The sequence below is a fragment of the Epinephelus moara genome, chromosome 20, assembly GCF_006386435.1.
Source record: "Epinephelus moara isolate mb chromosome 20, YSFRI_EMoa_1.0, whole genome shotgun sequence".
NCBI lineage: Eukaryota > Metazoa > Chordata > Actinopteri > Perciformes > Serranidae > Epinephelus > Epinephelus moara.
The window spans coordinates 7,640,999-7,660,545 of NC_065525.1; the positions used below are offsets into that span (position 1 = coordinate 7,640,999).

Below are 19,547 nucleotides of genomic sequence, written 5' to 3' on the forward strand. Positions count from 1 at the left end.
TTCAAGGTTTCTTTGTCAGTACCCAAGGGTAAACCTATACATCACAGCAACACAGACTTAAAGGACATTAAAACAGGTATTATCTTGTACCAAAACAGTATTAAAGTATAAGAACACCAATTAATATCATGATGCTTCTACATACAAACATAAACACATGTACTCACTCCAAAGCTTAGGGTGCCAAGTGCATCATCTTGTGCTAGTTTTCAAGTTAAGTTTCAATATGCCACCAGCTTCTTTTTAAGTGCAGGCAGGGTAAAGAGGAGAGGATTGCATTACAAAATATAGATCACGTTTTACTCCGACTGTCCATTGAACCCTGCATCTATAATTTATGTTGATGGTGAAGGTGGCCTCTGGTTTGTGAAATTACAGTAAAGCACTGTTATTGCCAAACGCTGCACACAGCCAGGAATCAAAGAGTAAAAAGAGACAAAGCAGAAGGAGGATGGGTGAGGGGGGAGTGGAGGTATATATTGGGCACGTGTAACAACCAGAATGGCAGCATTTTATTGTCTCTGACTCGTGTCATCTGCAGCTGTGATTGAAATGGAAAGAGAGAGGGGGGGGTGGTGGAGGGGAACGGTGAAAAACACTGACAAATGAGACAGCAAGGTCAAGAGAAAAAACTGGAGGAAAGCAAAGAGAGAGAAGTGATGGAAAATTATTAGAACCTGTTTGAACCTTGTGAAAATCAATAAGATCAACTGCTACAGACAGATGCTTCTACTGCGAGGATGGACGGCAGAGAGGGAGCAAGATGGAAGAGATGAAGACATGCGTGGTGGGGGAGGTCTCACAGTGGGAGCTATGCACCTGTAATGTTGGCATCAATCTTTCATCGTCATAAACACACTCTAGTTATAGTGATGACTGGAGGAGATTGGGATGAATGAGGGGACTAGGAAATAATCAGAAACAAATGGTTACTTCAGCAGATAGAGGAAGCAGTGGGAGGTGGGGGAGTAGATTATGGGAGGGTGATTGGGAAAAGTAATTGGAAATGGTCTGTACCACGATAACAGCTGCTAATAACAGATGTTTCCATTGCGGAATTTTGCTGACGCCTTATTTTAAACTGTGATGATGAGAGAAAGTGAGGCAGGAGATGGAGAAAAATAAGACGCGGGTCGACTGAGAACAAGATTTGACTCACCCACACAGGCTAATGGAAGGCTGGCAACAACGTGCTTAGTGACAGCAACAGTTAAGGCGAGTAATTAAAGTAATTAAAGATGGTAATTAAACCTGAAAGATATATGCATGGATATATGCACCCAGACATGCAGGCTGGCTGAAGAAGCTAATTGCTTTGTCGGTCATTGTGTGTCTCCAGACGAGCAAGAACAGGAGCTAGTGACTGTAGGCCCACGCAAAACTCATGTTGAAAATGTGAGAGACCCCACACATTATAACATGTCACAATTGATTTAACAATTCTGTTCCTATAGTAAGTGAAGAGCAACAATTTGCCCAACAGATTCTATTCACGAACAACCAGAGTTTAGACTTTAGAGTGAACAAACATGGTGGGTGACAGGCAGGAAGAACAAGTTGTTAGTTCTTTTTACAGGAAATTATTTCATTAGTCGGCATTAGATTAGGAGATGGACATGACCCCAGCTAAAGCCGGGCACACAGTACACATGACTCAGGGCGATTCCTCCCTCCCCACAGAACTTAATTAGCAAAGCCCTGATTTATTGTGATCATCTTGCCAGATTTTCCTGTCGTGTGGTATATTATTCAGTGTTTTGAAAGATTTTTTTTTTTTTTTTGCATTTTACTGCCTCATTTTTACCCCTTTTCCACTAAAATTGTGTATGTGTTTTTTTTTTTTAAACATGGGTTAACCTGCTAAAAATAGGCAATAGACTCCCCTCCCATTGCCAGTAGACAGGAGCTATGTGCATGGCTCTGCAGCAGACGAGTATGACTTTCAGGGGTTTTTTTTGTGTGTGTGTGTGTGTCACGTTTGAAGTCACAGACAGGCTGGAAAACAGGTGAATAAACAGTAGAAAGCAGCACGGTAGCCTGTGAAAACTTTACAGTGGGGCTAAAATTAGTGGGTTACCCGGTTGTTCTTATCACTGCTGATCGGACCTGGAAACGATATATACTTGTGACTACTGCAGAGTTGTTTGACCCAGTGTGAATGCCAACAGTAATCTTTCCCATTACATTATAAAGCCAGATGTTAGTGGGTGATAGTGGGTTTTTTGTGCAGTGGAAAAGAGACTTTGAGAGGGTGAGGAAAGACAAGCAGGGCTCACTGTTATTTGGCAAACTACTGGGGCGCCCCTTCAGTGTTTTTCACATCCCCCAATCTTCTGCTCGAATGTTCATCATGGCTGCACTGTTTTCAGATCGCAAGTATTAAGAGTTCAGTGAATACTAGCGAACACTGATGATCGCCAGCTGTCTCGGAGGTTTCAGGGAATTTTAATGCAACATCAAATGGGATCAACTCCAGCATGTAACATGTACAGTCCATGTTCACCCTGTCTCCGTGACTTCAACCATATTTTTTTTGCTTCACTAATTTTCTGTAAAAAGTAGTGACAACACTCACAACTAGTTTTCTTACTCTTACTCTAAAATCACGTTTGATTGTACAAGATTTTCAGTTTTAGAGTCAGGACTCTGTGAATGGAATCTGTTAGTGTGTGGTATTCTGTTTTGAACAAATCATTGCTCTCCCCATAATACAGGAACATACTGTTACATTTGTTTTTACATGTCATTATGTTTGGGGTCTCTCACATTTTCAACATCAGTTAAAAATTGAATAATCTTTTGGCTTGAGTTGGTAATTTCTTTCATTTCTTGTCAGTCTTTTCCAGCTATTCAGGGGATATTTATTAGTTTCTGCAGCTAACAGTGCACCATACATTCATTTATTTTCTTTACTTGGTTATAGTCAAGGTTGGAGTGAAGCCTATCCCAGAATGCACTGATTGGAAGGCAGGGAAACACCTATCCATAGATGGCGTCAGTAGCTCAGTCTGTGCGGACTTGGCTTGGGAGCCAAAGGGTTGCTGGTTCAAGTCCTTGCATGGTCCAAGTACAGAGTGTGGACTGGTACCTAGAAAAGTGCCAGTTCACCTCACGGGCACTGTCAAGGTGCCCTTGAGCAAGTTACAGACCCTCTATCTCCTCAGGGCTGTGCCGACCCATCATTCTGCTATCTCTGATTCCACATTTGATGAATGTGCCTGTGTGTGTTAAATGTGTATAACAACAGGATGAAAAAATACTTTCATCCAGGGGACAATGAAGCACATTCTTCTTATTACTATTATTATAATTTCACGGCTTATTTACAGTACTGTAGATACACAATCACTCACACTCAGCTTCATGTAGAGCCAACAGCTCACTTTATGGGCATGACTTTGGGTGGTAGGAGAAAAAAGGAAAATATTTGCCGGTACCCCCACTGCACCACCGGACTGGCCTCATTCAAATGAATAAGAGGGCTGTGATTTTTTCATGCAGCGCTGAACGCAGCCTTTGTCTTGTTGGACAACAATGGAGCTTTATGGCACAGAGAAATAATCTATGTCATGTTTTGGCAACACAAACAATATGTGTGAAAAGGATCTATTCATGTTGGTTTTGGTCCTTTCATGCGATGTGTTGGCAGTACTGAATCTAAAATATTATCAGACTTATCCTTTAAATGGTGGGGAACATTATTCTGTGTTGATATAATCACCCCTCTCTGTAAGAAAATGTTTATTATGTTAGGATAACCTTTACAGAATACTTATTTATCATCTGTTCATGGACTGCAGACCTGGAGCAGAACTGTCAGTCTCCCCAGGGTAGGTTTTCACTGTCAATAATAATATTGCTGGTACTCACTGTTCTGCAGCAGTGCACAAAAATGTGAAGTAAAACTGCTACTGGGAGTGCCAGAACTGTCTGGCACACACACGCACACTGTGGAGCATGTGGCCTGGGCTTTAGACCAATGAGTGCCTAAAAGCCGGATGCATTGGGGTAGATTTGTACTTGAGTTTGTTTTGTTCAGTCATTAAGACACCCTCACCTCCAGAACGAAGAGAGGGGGTGAGACTGAGAAGAGCGAGGGCGTCACAGATGAGAGCACTCAACAGGAGGCAGAGTAGAAAGATTGAAATTTTCCGGCACCTGTTAAGAGCCATTGTTACAGGAAGGAGGCCGGCAGGAGGGTATTGGATGATAATTGCTAGCTGTAAAAAATGCGATGGCATCAAACTCCCAGGAATATGACAGGACAATAGGTACGCCTAAAGCAGAAAATGGAGAGAGCGAAGGTAGGGAATGTGGGGGAGGTGATTGACAGTTTAAAGTGGCGAGCTCCTGTTAAAGTTGGACTGAAATCAATGCAAGAGAAATGTTACCATTCAGGAGATAGAACAGTGTACAAAAACTGGGCAGAATACAAAACACACAAGCCAGATACACATACTGAAAGCTGCTCCCCTGGTATAAATGTATTAACACCCAGACAGGTGATGTGTCTGAGCTGATGAAAAACATTTGAGCCGCAGCATGCGTAGGACTCTGCCGCTATCGATGCAAACTAACTGTGTTTTCTTGCAATGAGCCGTGTGTAGAAACTTGTTCATTGATGTGATGAATCATTTACCAGAAGATTTAATTGACAGCTATGTGGACTCTAAAGGACGTTATGGATAACTGTGGGAAATACAGTGGAAAATGTTGACAGCTGTTTCCATTAACGGCTGCCATAGTCAACAATTAACTGCATTTGTCATTGGCTTTCTTCAAAAATGAATCATGAATTCAATAAAGAATGCTCTCAGTTGCATTGGGAACATGTCTTATTAAAACCAAAGGGGCAGAGGCGAGCATCATGCTCACATTAATTGTATCCCTTGGCTTTAGTGACAAATAGAAGGAATGCTAACAAGCCATAACACAGAATCTGAAAATGAACCTTTGGATTGTAACAAACACTGGCAGAAAAACCAAACAGTTAAAGAGACACATCTTGCCAAAATTAAAAATACATCTTTTACCTCTTACTTGTAGTGCTGTTTATTAATCTAGATTGTTTTGGTGTGAGTTGCTGAGTGTTGGAGCAGGGTTTCTGGAGATCTTTAAAAAGTATTTAAAGGCACTGGAATTATTAATATAAAAATAAGGCCTTAATTGGCATGTTTATATTCATTTTGCATTGTAAAATCTTTAAAAAGAAAAATGGTAAAAAAAAATTACCAAATGCCTCTTACTTTAACATCACTAGAAAATGAATGTTTTATGTAATAATAAATATTTGGGCAAAACACTAAGTTATTGTTTTTTTGTAAAATTGGTCTTTAATTTCATTGCTAGTAACATTAAAAGATCTTAAAAAGTCTTGTATCCCACTTTCCTTAAGCAATAGGAACCCTGTGGAGATACTGGCTGTAGAGATGTCTGCCTTCTCTTCACTATAATGGAACTAGATGGCACTTGGCATGGGGTGCTCACAGTGCCAAAAAATACATCAGAAAAAGTCAACAGCAATGTCTCTTTCTGGAATTCATGACCCAGTTACTCAAGATAATTCACAGAACTTGTTGTTAGCAGTTTCATGTAGGAACTATTTTCGTTCTACTGAACCACACCCGCCAATCGTATTGCTGCACAGAAGGAAGTTGCATCAGCTGCTGGCTCGCCCAACACCACTGAGCTAGCTAACATTACAGCTCAGGAAAGATAGATTACTGTCGGGTCTACCAAGCACTGGAGTGCCCTGGCCTTCACCAGCAAAGTGTCACTCAAAGAGACACGCACCAACCTAGAAAAGAGACACAAAGCAGCTACAAAGAGACACAGAACCACAAAGAGATGCGTAACAATGACAAAGAGATGAACAAATCAACAACAAAAAAGATGCCAAACAGCTATAAAGTCTGTGTATTTTGCATCTCTGTAGGAGCCCAGCGATCCTTTGTCTCATAATGTGTCTTTGCAAGGAAGAAGCTATAAATGTTAACTTTTTGTGCTATCAGTGTGAGTCTCATTTCCATGAGTAGATGTACCCTTCCTTCTGCACAGTGATAGGGTTGGCGGGTGTATTTCAGTGGACAGAAAGTAGCTCCTACACCAAACTGTTCACAGCAAGGTCTGTGGATTATCTTGAGTAGAATGAAAGATTGCTGTTGAATTTTTAGTGTATTGAGCACCACAATCTGAGCGCCATCTAGTTCAATTACACTGGAGAGAAGGCAGACATCTCTATGGCCGATATCTCCAACACTCTGCAACTCACACCAAAACAATATAGATTGATAAATAGCACTACAGGTAAGACGGAAAATATATATTTTTGATTTTGGGGTGAACTGTCCCTTTAAGTTAATATTGTGAACCTGCAGCTCATTAGGACTGTGACTGTAGTAATGTCACAGACTCTGTCAGCTCTTAATATGTTTGTGTTTGTGTGCATCTGGCTGCAGTTTGTCAGTGCACTTTTACACGCAGATGGCATCCAGTGACAAGCAAAGTTATGAAAAACCACCAGGACAGCCAAGGCTGTGGCTCCAGGTGTGAATATGTGCTACTCTGCCACTGAAGGCATGATATATACAGCTATTATGGAAATAGAACATAAAGAAATATGTCAACTGGAGGAAAGCAGAGTCTGTCCCGATTCTCTAGCATGGATTAGATGGGTCAAGGTTGGGGACTCTGTGGTTTGTGTTGCCGTAACAACCCTGCATCACTTGCTGGCTGCCATGGCGATGCATCAAAAATAGAGTAGTGGAAAATAATCGTTCATTGCTGGCTAGGTGGGTTGCTTGGTATAGCAAGAAGAGGCAGACTGTCTCCGTAATGTAATTCGCTTCTCGTAGGTGGATGGGAAAAAGAGAATAACATTTCAGTACACAACTGAGTAGACTGACAACAACTAAGGACTTATTAAAGAGTTGTGGCTCTTTTTCTGCACCAACAAGCTTTGGTACTCATTAACTAAGTAATTTTATTTATAGAGCACTTCTCATTGCACTGAAGAAGGACTTTGATTTGGATCTGCCGTGGGACAGGGAGCCAGTTGGGGTTCTGGAGGACAAGGGTGATGTGAGTTCTGTGTGTAGTGGAGTTTATTTAGGACTTTGGATGAGGTACCACAAAGAATGCTGTTGTAGTTGTAATTCTGGATGTGATGAAGAGCTGGAGACTGTGAGACTGATAGGCGATAGGAGAGGAGCTATGTTTTGTAGGTGGAAAAAGGCAGTTCTGGTGATTTGATTGACGTGGTGTTCGAAGGAGAGGTTGCTGTCAAAAATGACTGAGGTTGGCTATGTGTCGGGACAAAGGACCACACCGAGGTTTTGCTCTGGTAAAACAGAAGCAATGGGGAAGATGTTCAGACAAAGTCTTAATACTGGGGTTCTAACAAACATATATTTTTATTATCTGTTATACTGCTGATTATTTTGTCAGTTAACTGACTCATTGTTTACTCTATTGCATGTCACAAAAATAATAAAATAATGTCCATGCCAATTTCCTTAAGCTAAAGATTTCCTCAAATTGCTTTTTTTCTCGATCGACACTCCAAAACCAAAAATATATTAATTTTACTATCAAATAACACAAAGAAAACACATCCTCACAAGCTGAAATTAAGTTATTGGGATTTTTTTTTTTTTTTAAGCAAATTGCGCTCCTCTCAGCTCTAATCAAAGAGCAGTGTGTATAATTTAGTGTCATCTAGTGTTGATGTTACAGATTGCAACCAACTGAATACTCCTCCCCCCACCCTTTAATTTCCAAGCATGTAGTGGAATCATGGACTGTATAAAATAATGAAAAAGCCACTGTGACATCACCCATTGATTCCTGGACTCCCATGTTTAAGCCTCAATTTGGCATTTTGACCATCGCCATCTTGGATGTTTGGAACCAGAAGTGACCATATTGGGATGAGAGTTTGGAGATAACCCTAACGCTAGCTGCTAGTTTATTTAGCACTAGCATTTACAGCTATGGTTAACTGTGATAATATTAATGCTAATTTTTGCTCGCAAAAAACAGGCTTAAAACCATTAAATCATTGTTTTAGTACAACCAAAACTGAACAAGACTTAATTAGGTGACTAAAATGTTATAGTTAACTTCCATGAACTGAAAACACACTAAAATAGCAACAGCTATGGCTACGTCTATACTCTGGAGTTACGCCATGGTCACTCTATCCACCCAGCTTTGTCACTGTGGTAGCAACTTGTCAACTCAAAGTGGCCATGCCATTAATTATGCATAACTTAAAGAAATTATAAAATTTAAGAATTTACCCCAAAGACACCAAAACTGTTTTTTGTACCAGGCTGCTTTAAGTTGTGCATTTTAACATGGGGGGTCTGTGGGGATTAAGTTACTCTTGGCGCCAGCCTCAAGTGGCCATTGAAGGAACTGCAGTTTTCGGCACTTAATTACTGGCTTCATTTTCCAACTCTAGAGGTTGCTACGTGAGTAGGACCGACAGTATCCTTCAGGTAGCGTAAAAACGCGAAAGGCCCTCCTTATAGCCAGTGTTTGGTTTGTCAGTTTTGTGCTACTGTTAAAACATGGCAGTAGAAATTGGTGGAAAATGGTGGACTCCAGGGATGAGGACCTGCTCCCTATGAAGATATAACAGCCTCATTCTAAGCTAAGGAAGACACAGTCCTTAGTTTCAGCTGATTATATTCCATTTCTGCTCACAGATCCTTTGACATCCTACACACTGTTCCTTTAATAGTTCAGACAAAATGCGTCATTTGATGACAGCAGTAAAGAATAATGCAGCACATTTAGAGATGCATAACAAAGTTACTTTAATGTGGCACACAAAACAAAGGAGCAGCAATAGAAAACAAATCTTCACATGATATTGGCTACCTCTTTGTGATGACCTGCTTGAATTTGTATTTTTCCAGACTTTAAATGGCTTATATTAGGTTGAGTCCAGTGTGGGGATTTACTGTTTGTTCTATAATTTTGATCTGTTTAGTGCAACAGTCTCGTCAAAGTAGTCTAAAAGTTTCACCAAAAGTTTCCACATTGATTTTTAACATCTTATTCAGTCACTGACCTTTTTGTTGAGCTGATGACATTTGGCTATTTAAGTCACATTTCCTCACATTCAGCCGTCTTCTTGCAGAATGAATACACAGTTGTAGTTCCAAAAAGGCTTTTTCCGCCACCACTATTCCAAGTTTAGCAGCAGAAAACACTCTTCGTTTAACACGCGTCAAAACAGCTGCCGGCTTTAGATCTTAATAAGCAGGACTTAATAAGTCAGACATGAGATTAACTTCGGCTAAGCTCATTTACATCTCTAGTCTCAATAAATACCTTGCTACATTGAAAAAAATTGTAGTGATGCTAAATTTTGCAACCTGATGGCAAGTTGTAGTGGGCTTAGCGAATATCCCCCACAGATGCGTGATCATCTGGTACAGCGGCAGTAAACACAGCAGCCTCCCAGATCTGAGAGGTCTGTTTCTCTGCTTAGTATTCTGCCCTGACTCTTTCAATCTGTATCCTGTCAGTCTGCTTCAGCATTTCCAATTCAGTATAGTGACATTTTGAAATTTCTTCAGTACCAATCAGCGGACACGCAAACAGGACAGAGCACAAGTTTGTTGCATGTTTGCCCTTGTCACTGTGATGGACACAGTCAAAAACAAATTGTGCGAGAGGAGTGAGGAGGAAAAGAAGAATGAGAGATGTGTAAAAAAGATCAGATGCAAGTGAAACAGCAGAAACAGGGCTGCTGGAGACAAATAGGAACAGAGGCAGTTTGAGATGAGGCGGGTTAGACTGAGGGGAAAGAAGAGGAAATGAGAATGGGAGAAGAGAGGAAGAGGATCAAAGAGAGAAAAGAGAGGAGGATTAAAAATGTCAATATGGTCAATGAGGCTAATGGCAGTAAATGACATTCTGTCTTTTATCTCTTTCTCTGTCTCTGCAGGTTTGCCACAGAACAGGAAGCCAGACTTTGGGCCAGAAATCCCTGAACAACACACAATCACTCACACACACACACACACACACACACAAACATTTGATCATGACATAAAAAACTTTCTAACTTTACTGGGAGCAGTGGTTCGTGCCTTAGGGGTTGCACAGAAACACACACACACACACACACACACACACACACACACACACAACAAAAGTAGTTGTTTTTGCAGGAGAAAGACAACAGTGTGCGTGTGTATGTATGTGTGTGCAGGTGAGTTAAGCAGGTGTTTATATGGCATCAGATGAACATGGGCAGGGCAGACAGCTGGCATAAAGTGGGTACTGCAGGGGTCTTACCGTGGGATTACAGTGTAGCCGATTAGAGCGAAGCAGCAGTCACCTTAAGCTCACCAGCTTCATGAAACTTACGCTGCCAGCCAATAGGGCGTGCACAAACACACACACCGGCACAGCTGTAGAACACAATTAAATTAGTGCAACTGGCAGACGGTGTGCAGCCCTAGCTTAACACCATACTCATATTAAATCACTGGCACAAAGACGTGCACACACACACACTCACACACACACACTGGGCTGCAGGACAGGCGCTGCCCCCACCCTTCCTCCCGTCATCCTCGCAAAGCCAGCTGGAGAGAAGATGAGATTTGGGGCTGATTGGTTTTGTCTTTTTTTCTATCGCAGCCTCCGCACATCACTCCATCCATCACTTTTGCCTTTCCTTGGTGCAGCTTCATCCTCGGGTGAACCGTCGTCATAAAAATCTTTCCATCAGAAGAACATCAGACAGTCCGCTTGTGATGCTTTGATTACTTCTCAGGAAGTTATTTTTGCTTTTATCTTTGTTTGTTTGTTTTGTTTTGTTTTTCATCTCGATGGGTACAGAGTGGAGCAGGGAAAGGACTTCCTGATTAGTTGTTGGACTATTTTTTTGTGATTTCTAAATACCATATCAGCCAAGCTTGGCAGAACCCCATCAACTGCAGAACTGACATCTAGAAGGTGATGGTGGCAAATGCTGCACAGCGTCATGAAGTCTCCTGCTACCCTTATAGACAATGTTTTTCATCTTATTAAGATTTCATCATTCATCATAAAGAATTGAAACTTTTACACCAGCTTTTTCAAACTTTGTGTCTGAGGAAAGTGTGCAGAGGAACGGCATCAGAGGGGTGCTTTTAAACTCGACACAACTGCTATTCACCAAGTAGCTCTCAGAGCCTCAGTGAAACAGGCAGACAAAGACAATGGACTGAAAGGGGTGAAAGAGGAGAGGAAAGACCTTGAGATGGAGAGAGACTAGGCGAGGCGAACCTCGAGAGAGAAAAGCAAAACAGCGAGTAAAAAGCAGAAGAGTGAATACCGAGAAAACGGCAGAGGAACCAAGCAGCCAAGGAGAAAAAGAGGAAAAGAGTTTTTTTTTTTTTTGGTCTAGGATGGCTAGAAACGTGATGGAGCACCCTTCAGGCCAGACCTCCTCCCTTCTACCGCTCCTCCTCCCTCTCCTCCTCCTCCAATCTTCCCTCCCTCTCTCCGCTGCTCTCAACTAGTCTGCCAGCTTTCTTTGGCTACGTCGCTTCAGTGGAAAGAGAGAGACAGAGAAACAGAGAAAGAGAGAAAGCGGAGCGCTGGAGCCGAGCTCAGCATTCACACAGATGGCAGAGAGAACGAGAACGACCTGCTGCATCCATCCATGCCGTGCGCTGGATTTCACTGAAGATGGACATTGCAGTTAATTCAAAGAAAAAAAGAGGGAGGGAAAAGAGAGAGGTGGAGGTAAAGACAGTGGAAGCCAGACAAGAGAAAGTTAAAAACTAAAGAGAGAGGGAATGAAGAAAGCCTAGAAAGGTGAAAAAAGCAGAGACTGTGATCGAGGAGATCACCTCTCACTGAAAGCAAAGGAAGCAGTCAGGCTACAGCTGTGTGTAATTCAGCTGCGACTCCAGTGTGTGTGTGCGTGTGTGTGTGTGGACACATTTCTGTGTGTGAGACGAGCAGATAGCTGTGAAGAGAGAGGGAGACAGAGAATCCAGCGGGAGACAGAGAGAAAGCGTAGGAGCATCACTGAGCGCACAGCTTGACTGTGAGACAAATTGACTCTGACACACTGTCCTCCGTCAGAGTGTGTGTGTGTGTGTGCGAGTGTGTGTGTGTTTTTACTAGTCTGATATAGTGGGTGATCCTGTGATCCAAAGTGTTAGTCAGGGGGTCGTCCCAGTCACGCTGACCGGGCCTTGGTGGTCGTTGCGTGGAGGCAGCAGCTCAGGAGGTGGTGGTGGGCTGGGGACAGTGGCAGGCCTAGGGGTGGGGGCATGGCCGTGGGGGGGCCGCATCCCGTCCTCCACCCTGCACCGGGACAGGCGCTGGGGCTGGGGGTCCTGGGGCGGGGGTTCATCCAGGGGAGCTCCCAGACTGTCCGAGCTCAGGCCGTGGCTGAGCGGAGGGGTGGTCGCAGCGGCAGGAGGCGGAGGTAGTACTGGGGGAGGAGGCGGGACAGAGAAAGGAGGCAGGGTGAGATGTTCACGCAGGCTCTGGGTTCTCCTTGGCTCGCTGGTTCTAGTCTTTCTCACCTCGCTGTTCTTCTCCGTGTCACTCCGTGGGGGTGTCGGCTTCAACTACCTGGAGCCGCCTGGGTGGGAGGAGTCGAGGCGGGTGAAGTTAGTGCCAAGCTACGTGGGCGCACACAGGCTTTCACCACCCGACACCACGCAGCAGAAGACCTGTGCCTGCCCACGCTGTGTTGGAGACCCCGGCGTTTCTGATTGGTTCGATGAGAACTACGACCCGGACATCTCACCTGTGTGGACCAGAGACAACGTCCAGCTGCCCTCTGATGTCTACTACTGGTGGGTGGTAAGTAACACTTCAACTTAATATGCTAGAGTTGTGACACAAATAGTACATTAAGTGTATTGACAAGTATTGTGAATGTTAAGTTTATAGATGTGTCTTTGGCAAGAGTTTGCGTGATACTTTATCTGTTCAAGATCATTTACACCTTCAGTGGTATGAGGCTGAAGGAACAGTTCATCATTTTGGAAAATAGGCTCATTTAGTTTTGTCCCAGAGTGAGATGAGAACATTGATACCACTCTCATGTTTGTACAGTAAATATGAAGTCACAGCCAGCAGCCAGTTATCTTAGTTTAGCATAAAGACTGGACACGGGGGGAAAAGGCTGGCCTGGCTCTGTCTGAAGATAACAAAACCTGCCTACCAGCACCTCTAAAGCTCACTAAATAACTAGGGATGCAATGATTTTGAAATTCTGGCCCGATACTGATGTTTAATATAACAATTTGGCCGACAACCGATATTGAACTGCTTTAAAGTAATCCAGCCTCTTTGAATGACAACAAAATCAATCATACACATTTATAAAACATCCTTTAATATAACCTTTCCCATGAAAAAACATCTTTCTTAAAAGATTCATAGCTGCTTCAACAGCTTTTTTTACTTTATACATCATAATTCCATCTCTATTTATATTGCTGTAAAGACAGCAATAAATTGCTCCCTCAAACAACTGGATTTATTCGTTTTTCGCCAAAAGGTACATTTTACAAGATAGAATTGAACACATCATGAGAATGTTGTTTGTTTTGTCTTATACTCATTCTTTCTGAATAGACTTTGAATGCACCATAATGTTACTCTGCATCCTCTGTCAGCTGTTTGTTGTGGCCACTGGCTGCTCAGAGCTCATGTTAACTAGCTCTCCTGATACTAATTTTAACAGGGATTCCTTGTTCACAATGTAGCATTATCAGGGGAAAAAAACAGGCTACGTCCTGAGATGAGACTATAATGAGTTTACTGCGTCCTTTCTTCCCAAACGGGAAGATCTCTGTTTGTCACACACATTTTTTCTGTTGTCAGCGGGTGGACTGGACGCAGGCTGCTACAAGCCATCTCGTCACACAACAGTGAGATCAGAGTCTATTTGCCAGTCATTATATTCTTCTTGTACATACTCATTATTTAAGTTTGTGGCCATTAGTCTGGAGCCCTGCTTTTTAGCATGCACAATCGAAAAAACATTGCCCCCTGCCATTGGTGAATGTCATCTTACCGGCTGACAGACTGATGGCAGTCAACAAGGCGAATATCAGCTAAAACCAATGCTCAGCGGATAAATCAGTGCATCCCTATAAATAACACTTAATATGAAATCTTTTTCTTTTTGTACCTTCATGTGTAATAACAATGGATGACATGACAGCTCCTCAAATATGATGCCATAATAACTTGATCGCCCCCTGCTGGCTGGCTGCAGTATAAGTCATTAACCCCACCCGCTCCATGTCTGCAGATGGGACAAAGGCCAAATTAAAATATCAAAGTACTCAGTAATTTTTTTCCCCAAAGATGGATTGTGTCATTTTAGGTAATTCTTACTATGCTGATGTGTCTTTAAGGGGTGTATGGGTGGAATCTCAATGTTGTGGCTCCACCCCCCAATTACTACTGTGCAGACTCTGGCTCCATTGGAAATATGGAAATGGCAATATAACATGTGAATAAGTGATCTTTAGTGGTGCTGGAAGGCAAATTTAGGGTGAGGGTTGGACAAAGCCAGCCTAGTTTTTTGCCCTGCCTCCAGTCTTTATGCAAAGCTACGCTAAGCTAAATGACTCTTTGCTCCAGCTGCACTCTTAACAAACATGATCCTCTCTCATCTGATCATCTGACTGTCATAAAAAGAAAGTGAAAGTGAAAATTTCCCAACATTTTGAACTATTCGTTTAAGGTAAGAACATCTGTATTCATCAACAACACAAGCACTTAGAATACAATGCAACCAAAGACTTCTTATCCATGTTTGGTAAAGTTTTGCATTAAGTTTGTCACTCGGTTTGTCTCAGTATATCTAATATAGTTATAGCCATTCATTTTCAGTTACAGTAATGTGTGGACATGTACCCATTAAAGGTCCAATGTGTAGGATTTAGTGGCATTTACTGGCAGAAATGGAGTATATAACTATGTTTTCGTGAGTGTTCATTCACCTGAAATTGAGAATCTTTGTCTTTACGTTACCATAGAATGAGCCGATAAAATTGTTCTGTTGGCATACATTTTTGTTTGTAGAAAACTAACAGTAATAATCCTGATTTAAAAAAAAAAAAAAAAAAAAAAAATGGGTGCAGTCTTTGTTTAGCCTTCAGCCGTTATATCTAAGAGTTCCTGGGTCCGGACCCCCACTGTGTCTGTTTTGATACCACTACTAGAAGTCATGGGGGCATTAAATTAACATTAAATAGTAATTTTGTTTAAGTGGTTTTATCGCTGTGTTTGGAATAAAACTCCCAGAATGAACATTTACAGGACACTTTGCAGTACATTAGTATAGATGACATCGAGTCAACCTGCAAACTGTTTTATGATTTAATATCCCCACCTTCATTGATATGCATTAAAAACACACCAGTAAGATGGATTATGCACAATATTATCATTACAGCAATGACATTTTAGTATTCTTTTTAAGTGCATGTAGCACCATTAAACGCTTTTAATTTGTATTGCACAGAGGGGGGGAGTCAGTTACATGGGAAAATATACGTTTATTAGGACATCAACGTAAGGGAAGTAATACATCATAATTGCAGATCTCTCTCCATTCTCCTTATCCTCCCTTGTCATTGAGCCAACCAATCCCCTCTTACAAGTACTACATGCTCCTCATGTATCCCTGCCAGTCATGTGTCGTTTGGAACATTACACGTTTGGTCACTGGGCTTAAACTGCTACTGAGTAATGTCTGACAAACTGAAATTAATATGTCTTCAGACTCAGAGAGAGACGGGAAGCACTTACTTACAGAAAACTCACATTAACACCCCATCACAGTGTATGTGTGTGTATTAGTCTTTGTGGGTGTGTCTCTTTGGCTGTATACCTATTTGTCAGTGTGTTCCCACTTGAATCGAAGTGTAAATGTGTTTCCAGTATTATCTCTAGTGTTGTACAGTGTCCTTCAGTGGCCAGTTTAGAGTCCTATTTCAGAGCTGTAGCCTCAGTCCAGCTCTGAAATGGCAGAAAACTGCAAACACAGGCCAACAGCTGCCAAGCCATTAGGTCACACTGCAACAGGGAGGTGATGAAGTGGGAGAGAGAAAGTAGGAGAAATAAATGAGAGGAAGAAAAGATGTGGAGAGGGAGGTTTGACAGGGAAGGAATAGGGGAGATCACACATAGAACAAAGCAAAAACAAGGGTAAACACTCAGGATAGGAAAATAGTTGTGGTAAAATTACAAAAGAGGGGAGTGAGGGATGAAACAGATTGCAAATAAACTAGAGAAATAGAGAGGAAGGAGGACAGAAAAACAGAAGGGGAGAATATGGAGCATGTTGGAGAAAACAATGGAAGGGACTAGGGAACAAACAGAAGAAAGGTACAGGGCTGTACCAAGCAGGATAAACATACCAGTCTCTGCAGACCTATTAGAGCAGTGTATGTCTGTTTTTGACCTTGTGTTCTCTTGTCAGGGATGCCTCTCTGTATCGGGGAGAACACCACATCCAATTTCATGGAGTTGTCTTGCACTTCAATGTTGCCTTGATTCAAATATACTTATTCATTTGTTCCGCTTATCCTGTTCAGGGTCGCACAGGGGGGCTGGAGCCTATCCCAGCTGACACTGGCCATGAGGCGTACACCCTGGACAGGTCACCAGACTATTACAGGGCTGACACAGAGAAACAGGCAACCATTCACGCTCACATTCAAACCTGTGAGCAATTTAGTCACTACTTAACCTAATCTGCATGTCTTTGGACTGTGGGAGGGAGCTGAAGGACCTGAAGAAAACCCACGCTGACATGGGGAGAACATGCAAACTCCACACAGAAGGGCCTCAGCTGGCCAGTGGGTCCGAACCTAGAACCCCTGTGCTGTGAGGCATTAGTGCTAACCACTGCACCAGGCCTCCCTTACATATCCTATACACAACAAACCTTCTTTTTTGTTCCTCCAACCAAATGCTGGCCATGACTGCATCATGTCACTCCAAAATGTTAGAGTCATCAGTGGGTTTGACCCAAGAATTTTAGCTAGTTTGGGATATTTTACATGGTTTTAAACTGGGGATTTGGTGACATTTTTTTTTTTAAATATCTTGGAAAATGCTTGGACAACTGGACAACATTTAGAAGGACCAGCAAGTCATTACCAGGCCCATGTGTAATCTGCATCCACAGAATTCCAGCAACATCTCTGCAGATTTTCCACAGATTTAGAAAAAGTTTATATTGTCTATAACATTACAAGCAAAAAATACATTCAGCAGAATTCCACAGATTTTCCATTCTGGATCACAGCCGAAAAAATCTACAGTTTCTATTTGGATCTGGTCATTACTACCTTTAGGGATGGTACCTGTCGACTTAAAAGGGAATAAACATACAGTACCAAGTTAGGGCTCCTTCTGTTGGGAATCAGAAGACACGATAAGAGGTTGTTTCCTGGCAGAGAGATTAGAGCCAGGCATCACTGATGCACAGTGAGAAGTAGCCGTGTAAGTGCTCCCCAGTCAATTACTTGCTTTCTCTCTTCTAAAGGAAAATTCTCCAGTCCAAAGTCGTTTAATAAGGAGATTCAATGTAACCACACAAAATGGTGGAATAACCTCTCTGCTAAGTCTTTTTTCTTTTACATCACTTGACTTGCTTTTAATCCAGAGTCCAATCAGCCAATGTTAGGAAGGAAGGAAAACAAACGATTATGTGTGTGCATGATTGGAGTATATGCTCTTCAATCAAACCTAATGTGTTATTTTGCAATGCTGCCTCGGGGGTAGGGGAAGGAATCAAGCATTAAATGAAAGGAACATTTTGAAGAATGATTTCTTTGGGAAGGACTTAAGTGATATTTTAGTTTGGTGAAACAGTTTCACATTTAAGACTATGAATCCCCAACCCCCAATCTTTGTTGATGAGGTGATTTTCCATGAGTAGTTTCACATGTTGGCAGTTTCTTCATGAAAAAAGTTTGAATAGAGGCTTGGACGCTGGCCTCCAAAGACGGCTGATTTGAATCCAGGGTTTGGTTGCAGCAAGTATTTGTGAATCTACTCCAGAGTTTGTCCTTTTTTTGGTTCTTAGTAACTATTAGCTAGTTTCAAATCAGTGTTTTGCTAAATGGGGTTCCATCATAGATATAGAATCCATAGAATGGACATTGAACCGTTTGCTGTAGATGTTCTGGTGACAACACACATCAGTGGGGCTGCAAAATGTATCACACTTATTAGTTTGAGCACACTATTTCTGCCTATTCTTATAGCTGTTTTCCTTATTAAACAGAAAAATAGATTTGTACACCAATCCAAGTTTATCTCTTTGACCGAACTAAGACTGACGTTAGCTTGATTGCCTTGTTAATAGTTTATCCCGGCGATCTCCCTCTCCCTTTAAGCTGTCCACTGAGCAGTGGCTCTCGGTTGTTCTTGGGAGGCAGCTACAGCAGTGTTACATCATGTTTCACAAACATGTCATTAATGTTAACAAAAGAAACATGGAAGTAAGAGTTATGGTAATATTTTTTAACCTCAGTAAGTTTGCGACTTGCCGCATGTTGGTTTGTTTATACGAGAGGTTATAGAGAAGTTAGCCCTTCACAAGGGTTGCAGTGTCAATGGTACACCTAAAAATGGCTTCTGCTCTGACCAACCTGCTTTGTTGATTTCAATGTGAATGCCGGTCTACTCTCATTTTATTTCTATTGGTTCTAACATTTAAAATTAAGGCTCTAGTAAATGTTTACAGTACTATATACCAAAACATAATACCTACATTAGTAAAAATCAAACAGTTCAATCAAAAGCAATTAATTCTGTAAGAGGAAGTCACCCTACGGTAAGGCCGATATTGTATATAATAATTCTAACTATGATTTCATTAGTTCATAATCACCTGAAAATAAGAGTCATTGATTTTTTGTTACTTTAGAATAAGTTGTCTATATCTAGAGCGAGTGCACCATGTTGTTCTACAGTAGCCCAGAATGGACAAAGCAGACACTGGCTCTAGATAAGGCGATTTGCATATTTCATATCTTGTAGTTCTCCTACACGCTTGGAACATGGGAGAAGTTTCATTTGGTTGCAATCTGCTGGATGCCACTAAATCCTACACACTAAAGTTTAAGCTTATGTTATTAAAACCAATGTTATGTGGTCATATAGGCTAATGTTATTGCTATTATGTTTTATACTTTGAGGTATGTTGTGATCATTTTGCAAGAGTTTACATTTAATCAGTTGTTGACCACATTACCTCTGTGATTCATCAGCCTAAATGGGTCATATTAGCAAACTAATGTTAGGTTTTTCATTTGGCTCAGTTAGCGAGGTACCACTTATACCTGGCAGATAGTGGGTGGAAATGTTTAGTTACAACGTGTTTGTGTGGTACAGCCCTTGTTAATTTAGTAATGCATAAATCTCCACTTAGTTAATGTTTTAATTAGGCCTGGGTTAAACTTAGAACAGCTGGTGCAATGGCTCCCGGAAGTAGCAATGTTCTGCCAATGTAAAATATTGGTTTATAGTAAATGAAAAAA

General features: G+C 41.7%; 1 protein-coding gene across 1 annotated transcript in view; it reads left to right on the plus strand.

Annotated features, from left to right (window-relative positions):
• Positions 1 to 19,547, plus strand: part of st3gal2 (ST3 beta-galactoside alpha-2,3-sialyltransferase 2) — a 74,676-nt gene that overhangs the window by 37,245 nt on the left and 17,884 nt on the right. The window contains exon 2 of the mRNA XM_050073442.1: positions 12,142 to 12,831. Coding sequence (XP_049929399.1) covers positions 12,142 to 12,831 — 690 coding nt within the window. The remainder of the gene's footprint in view (positions 1 to 12,141; positions 12,832 to 19,547) is intronic.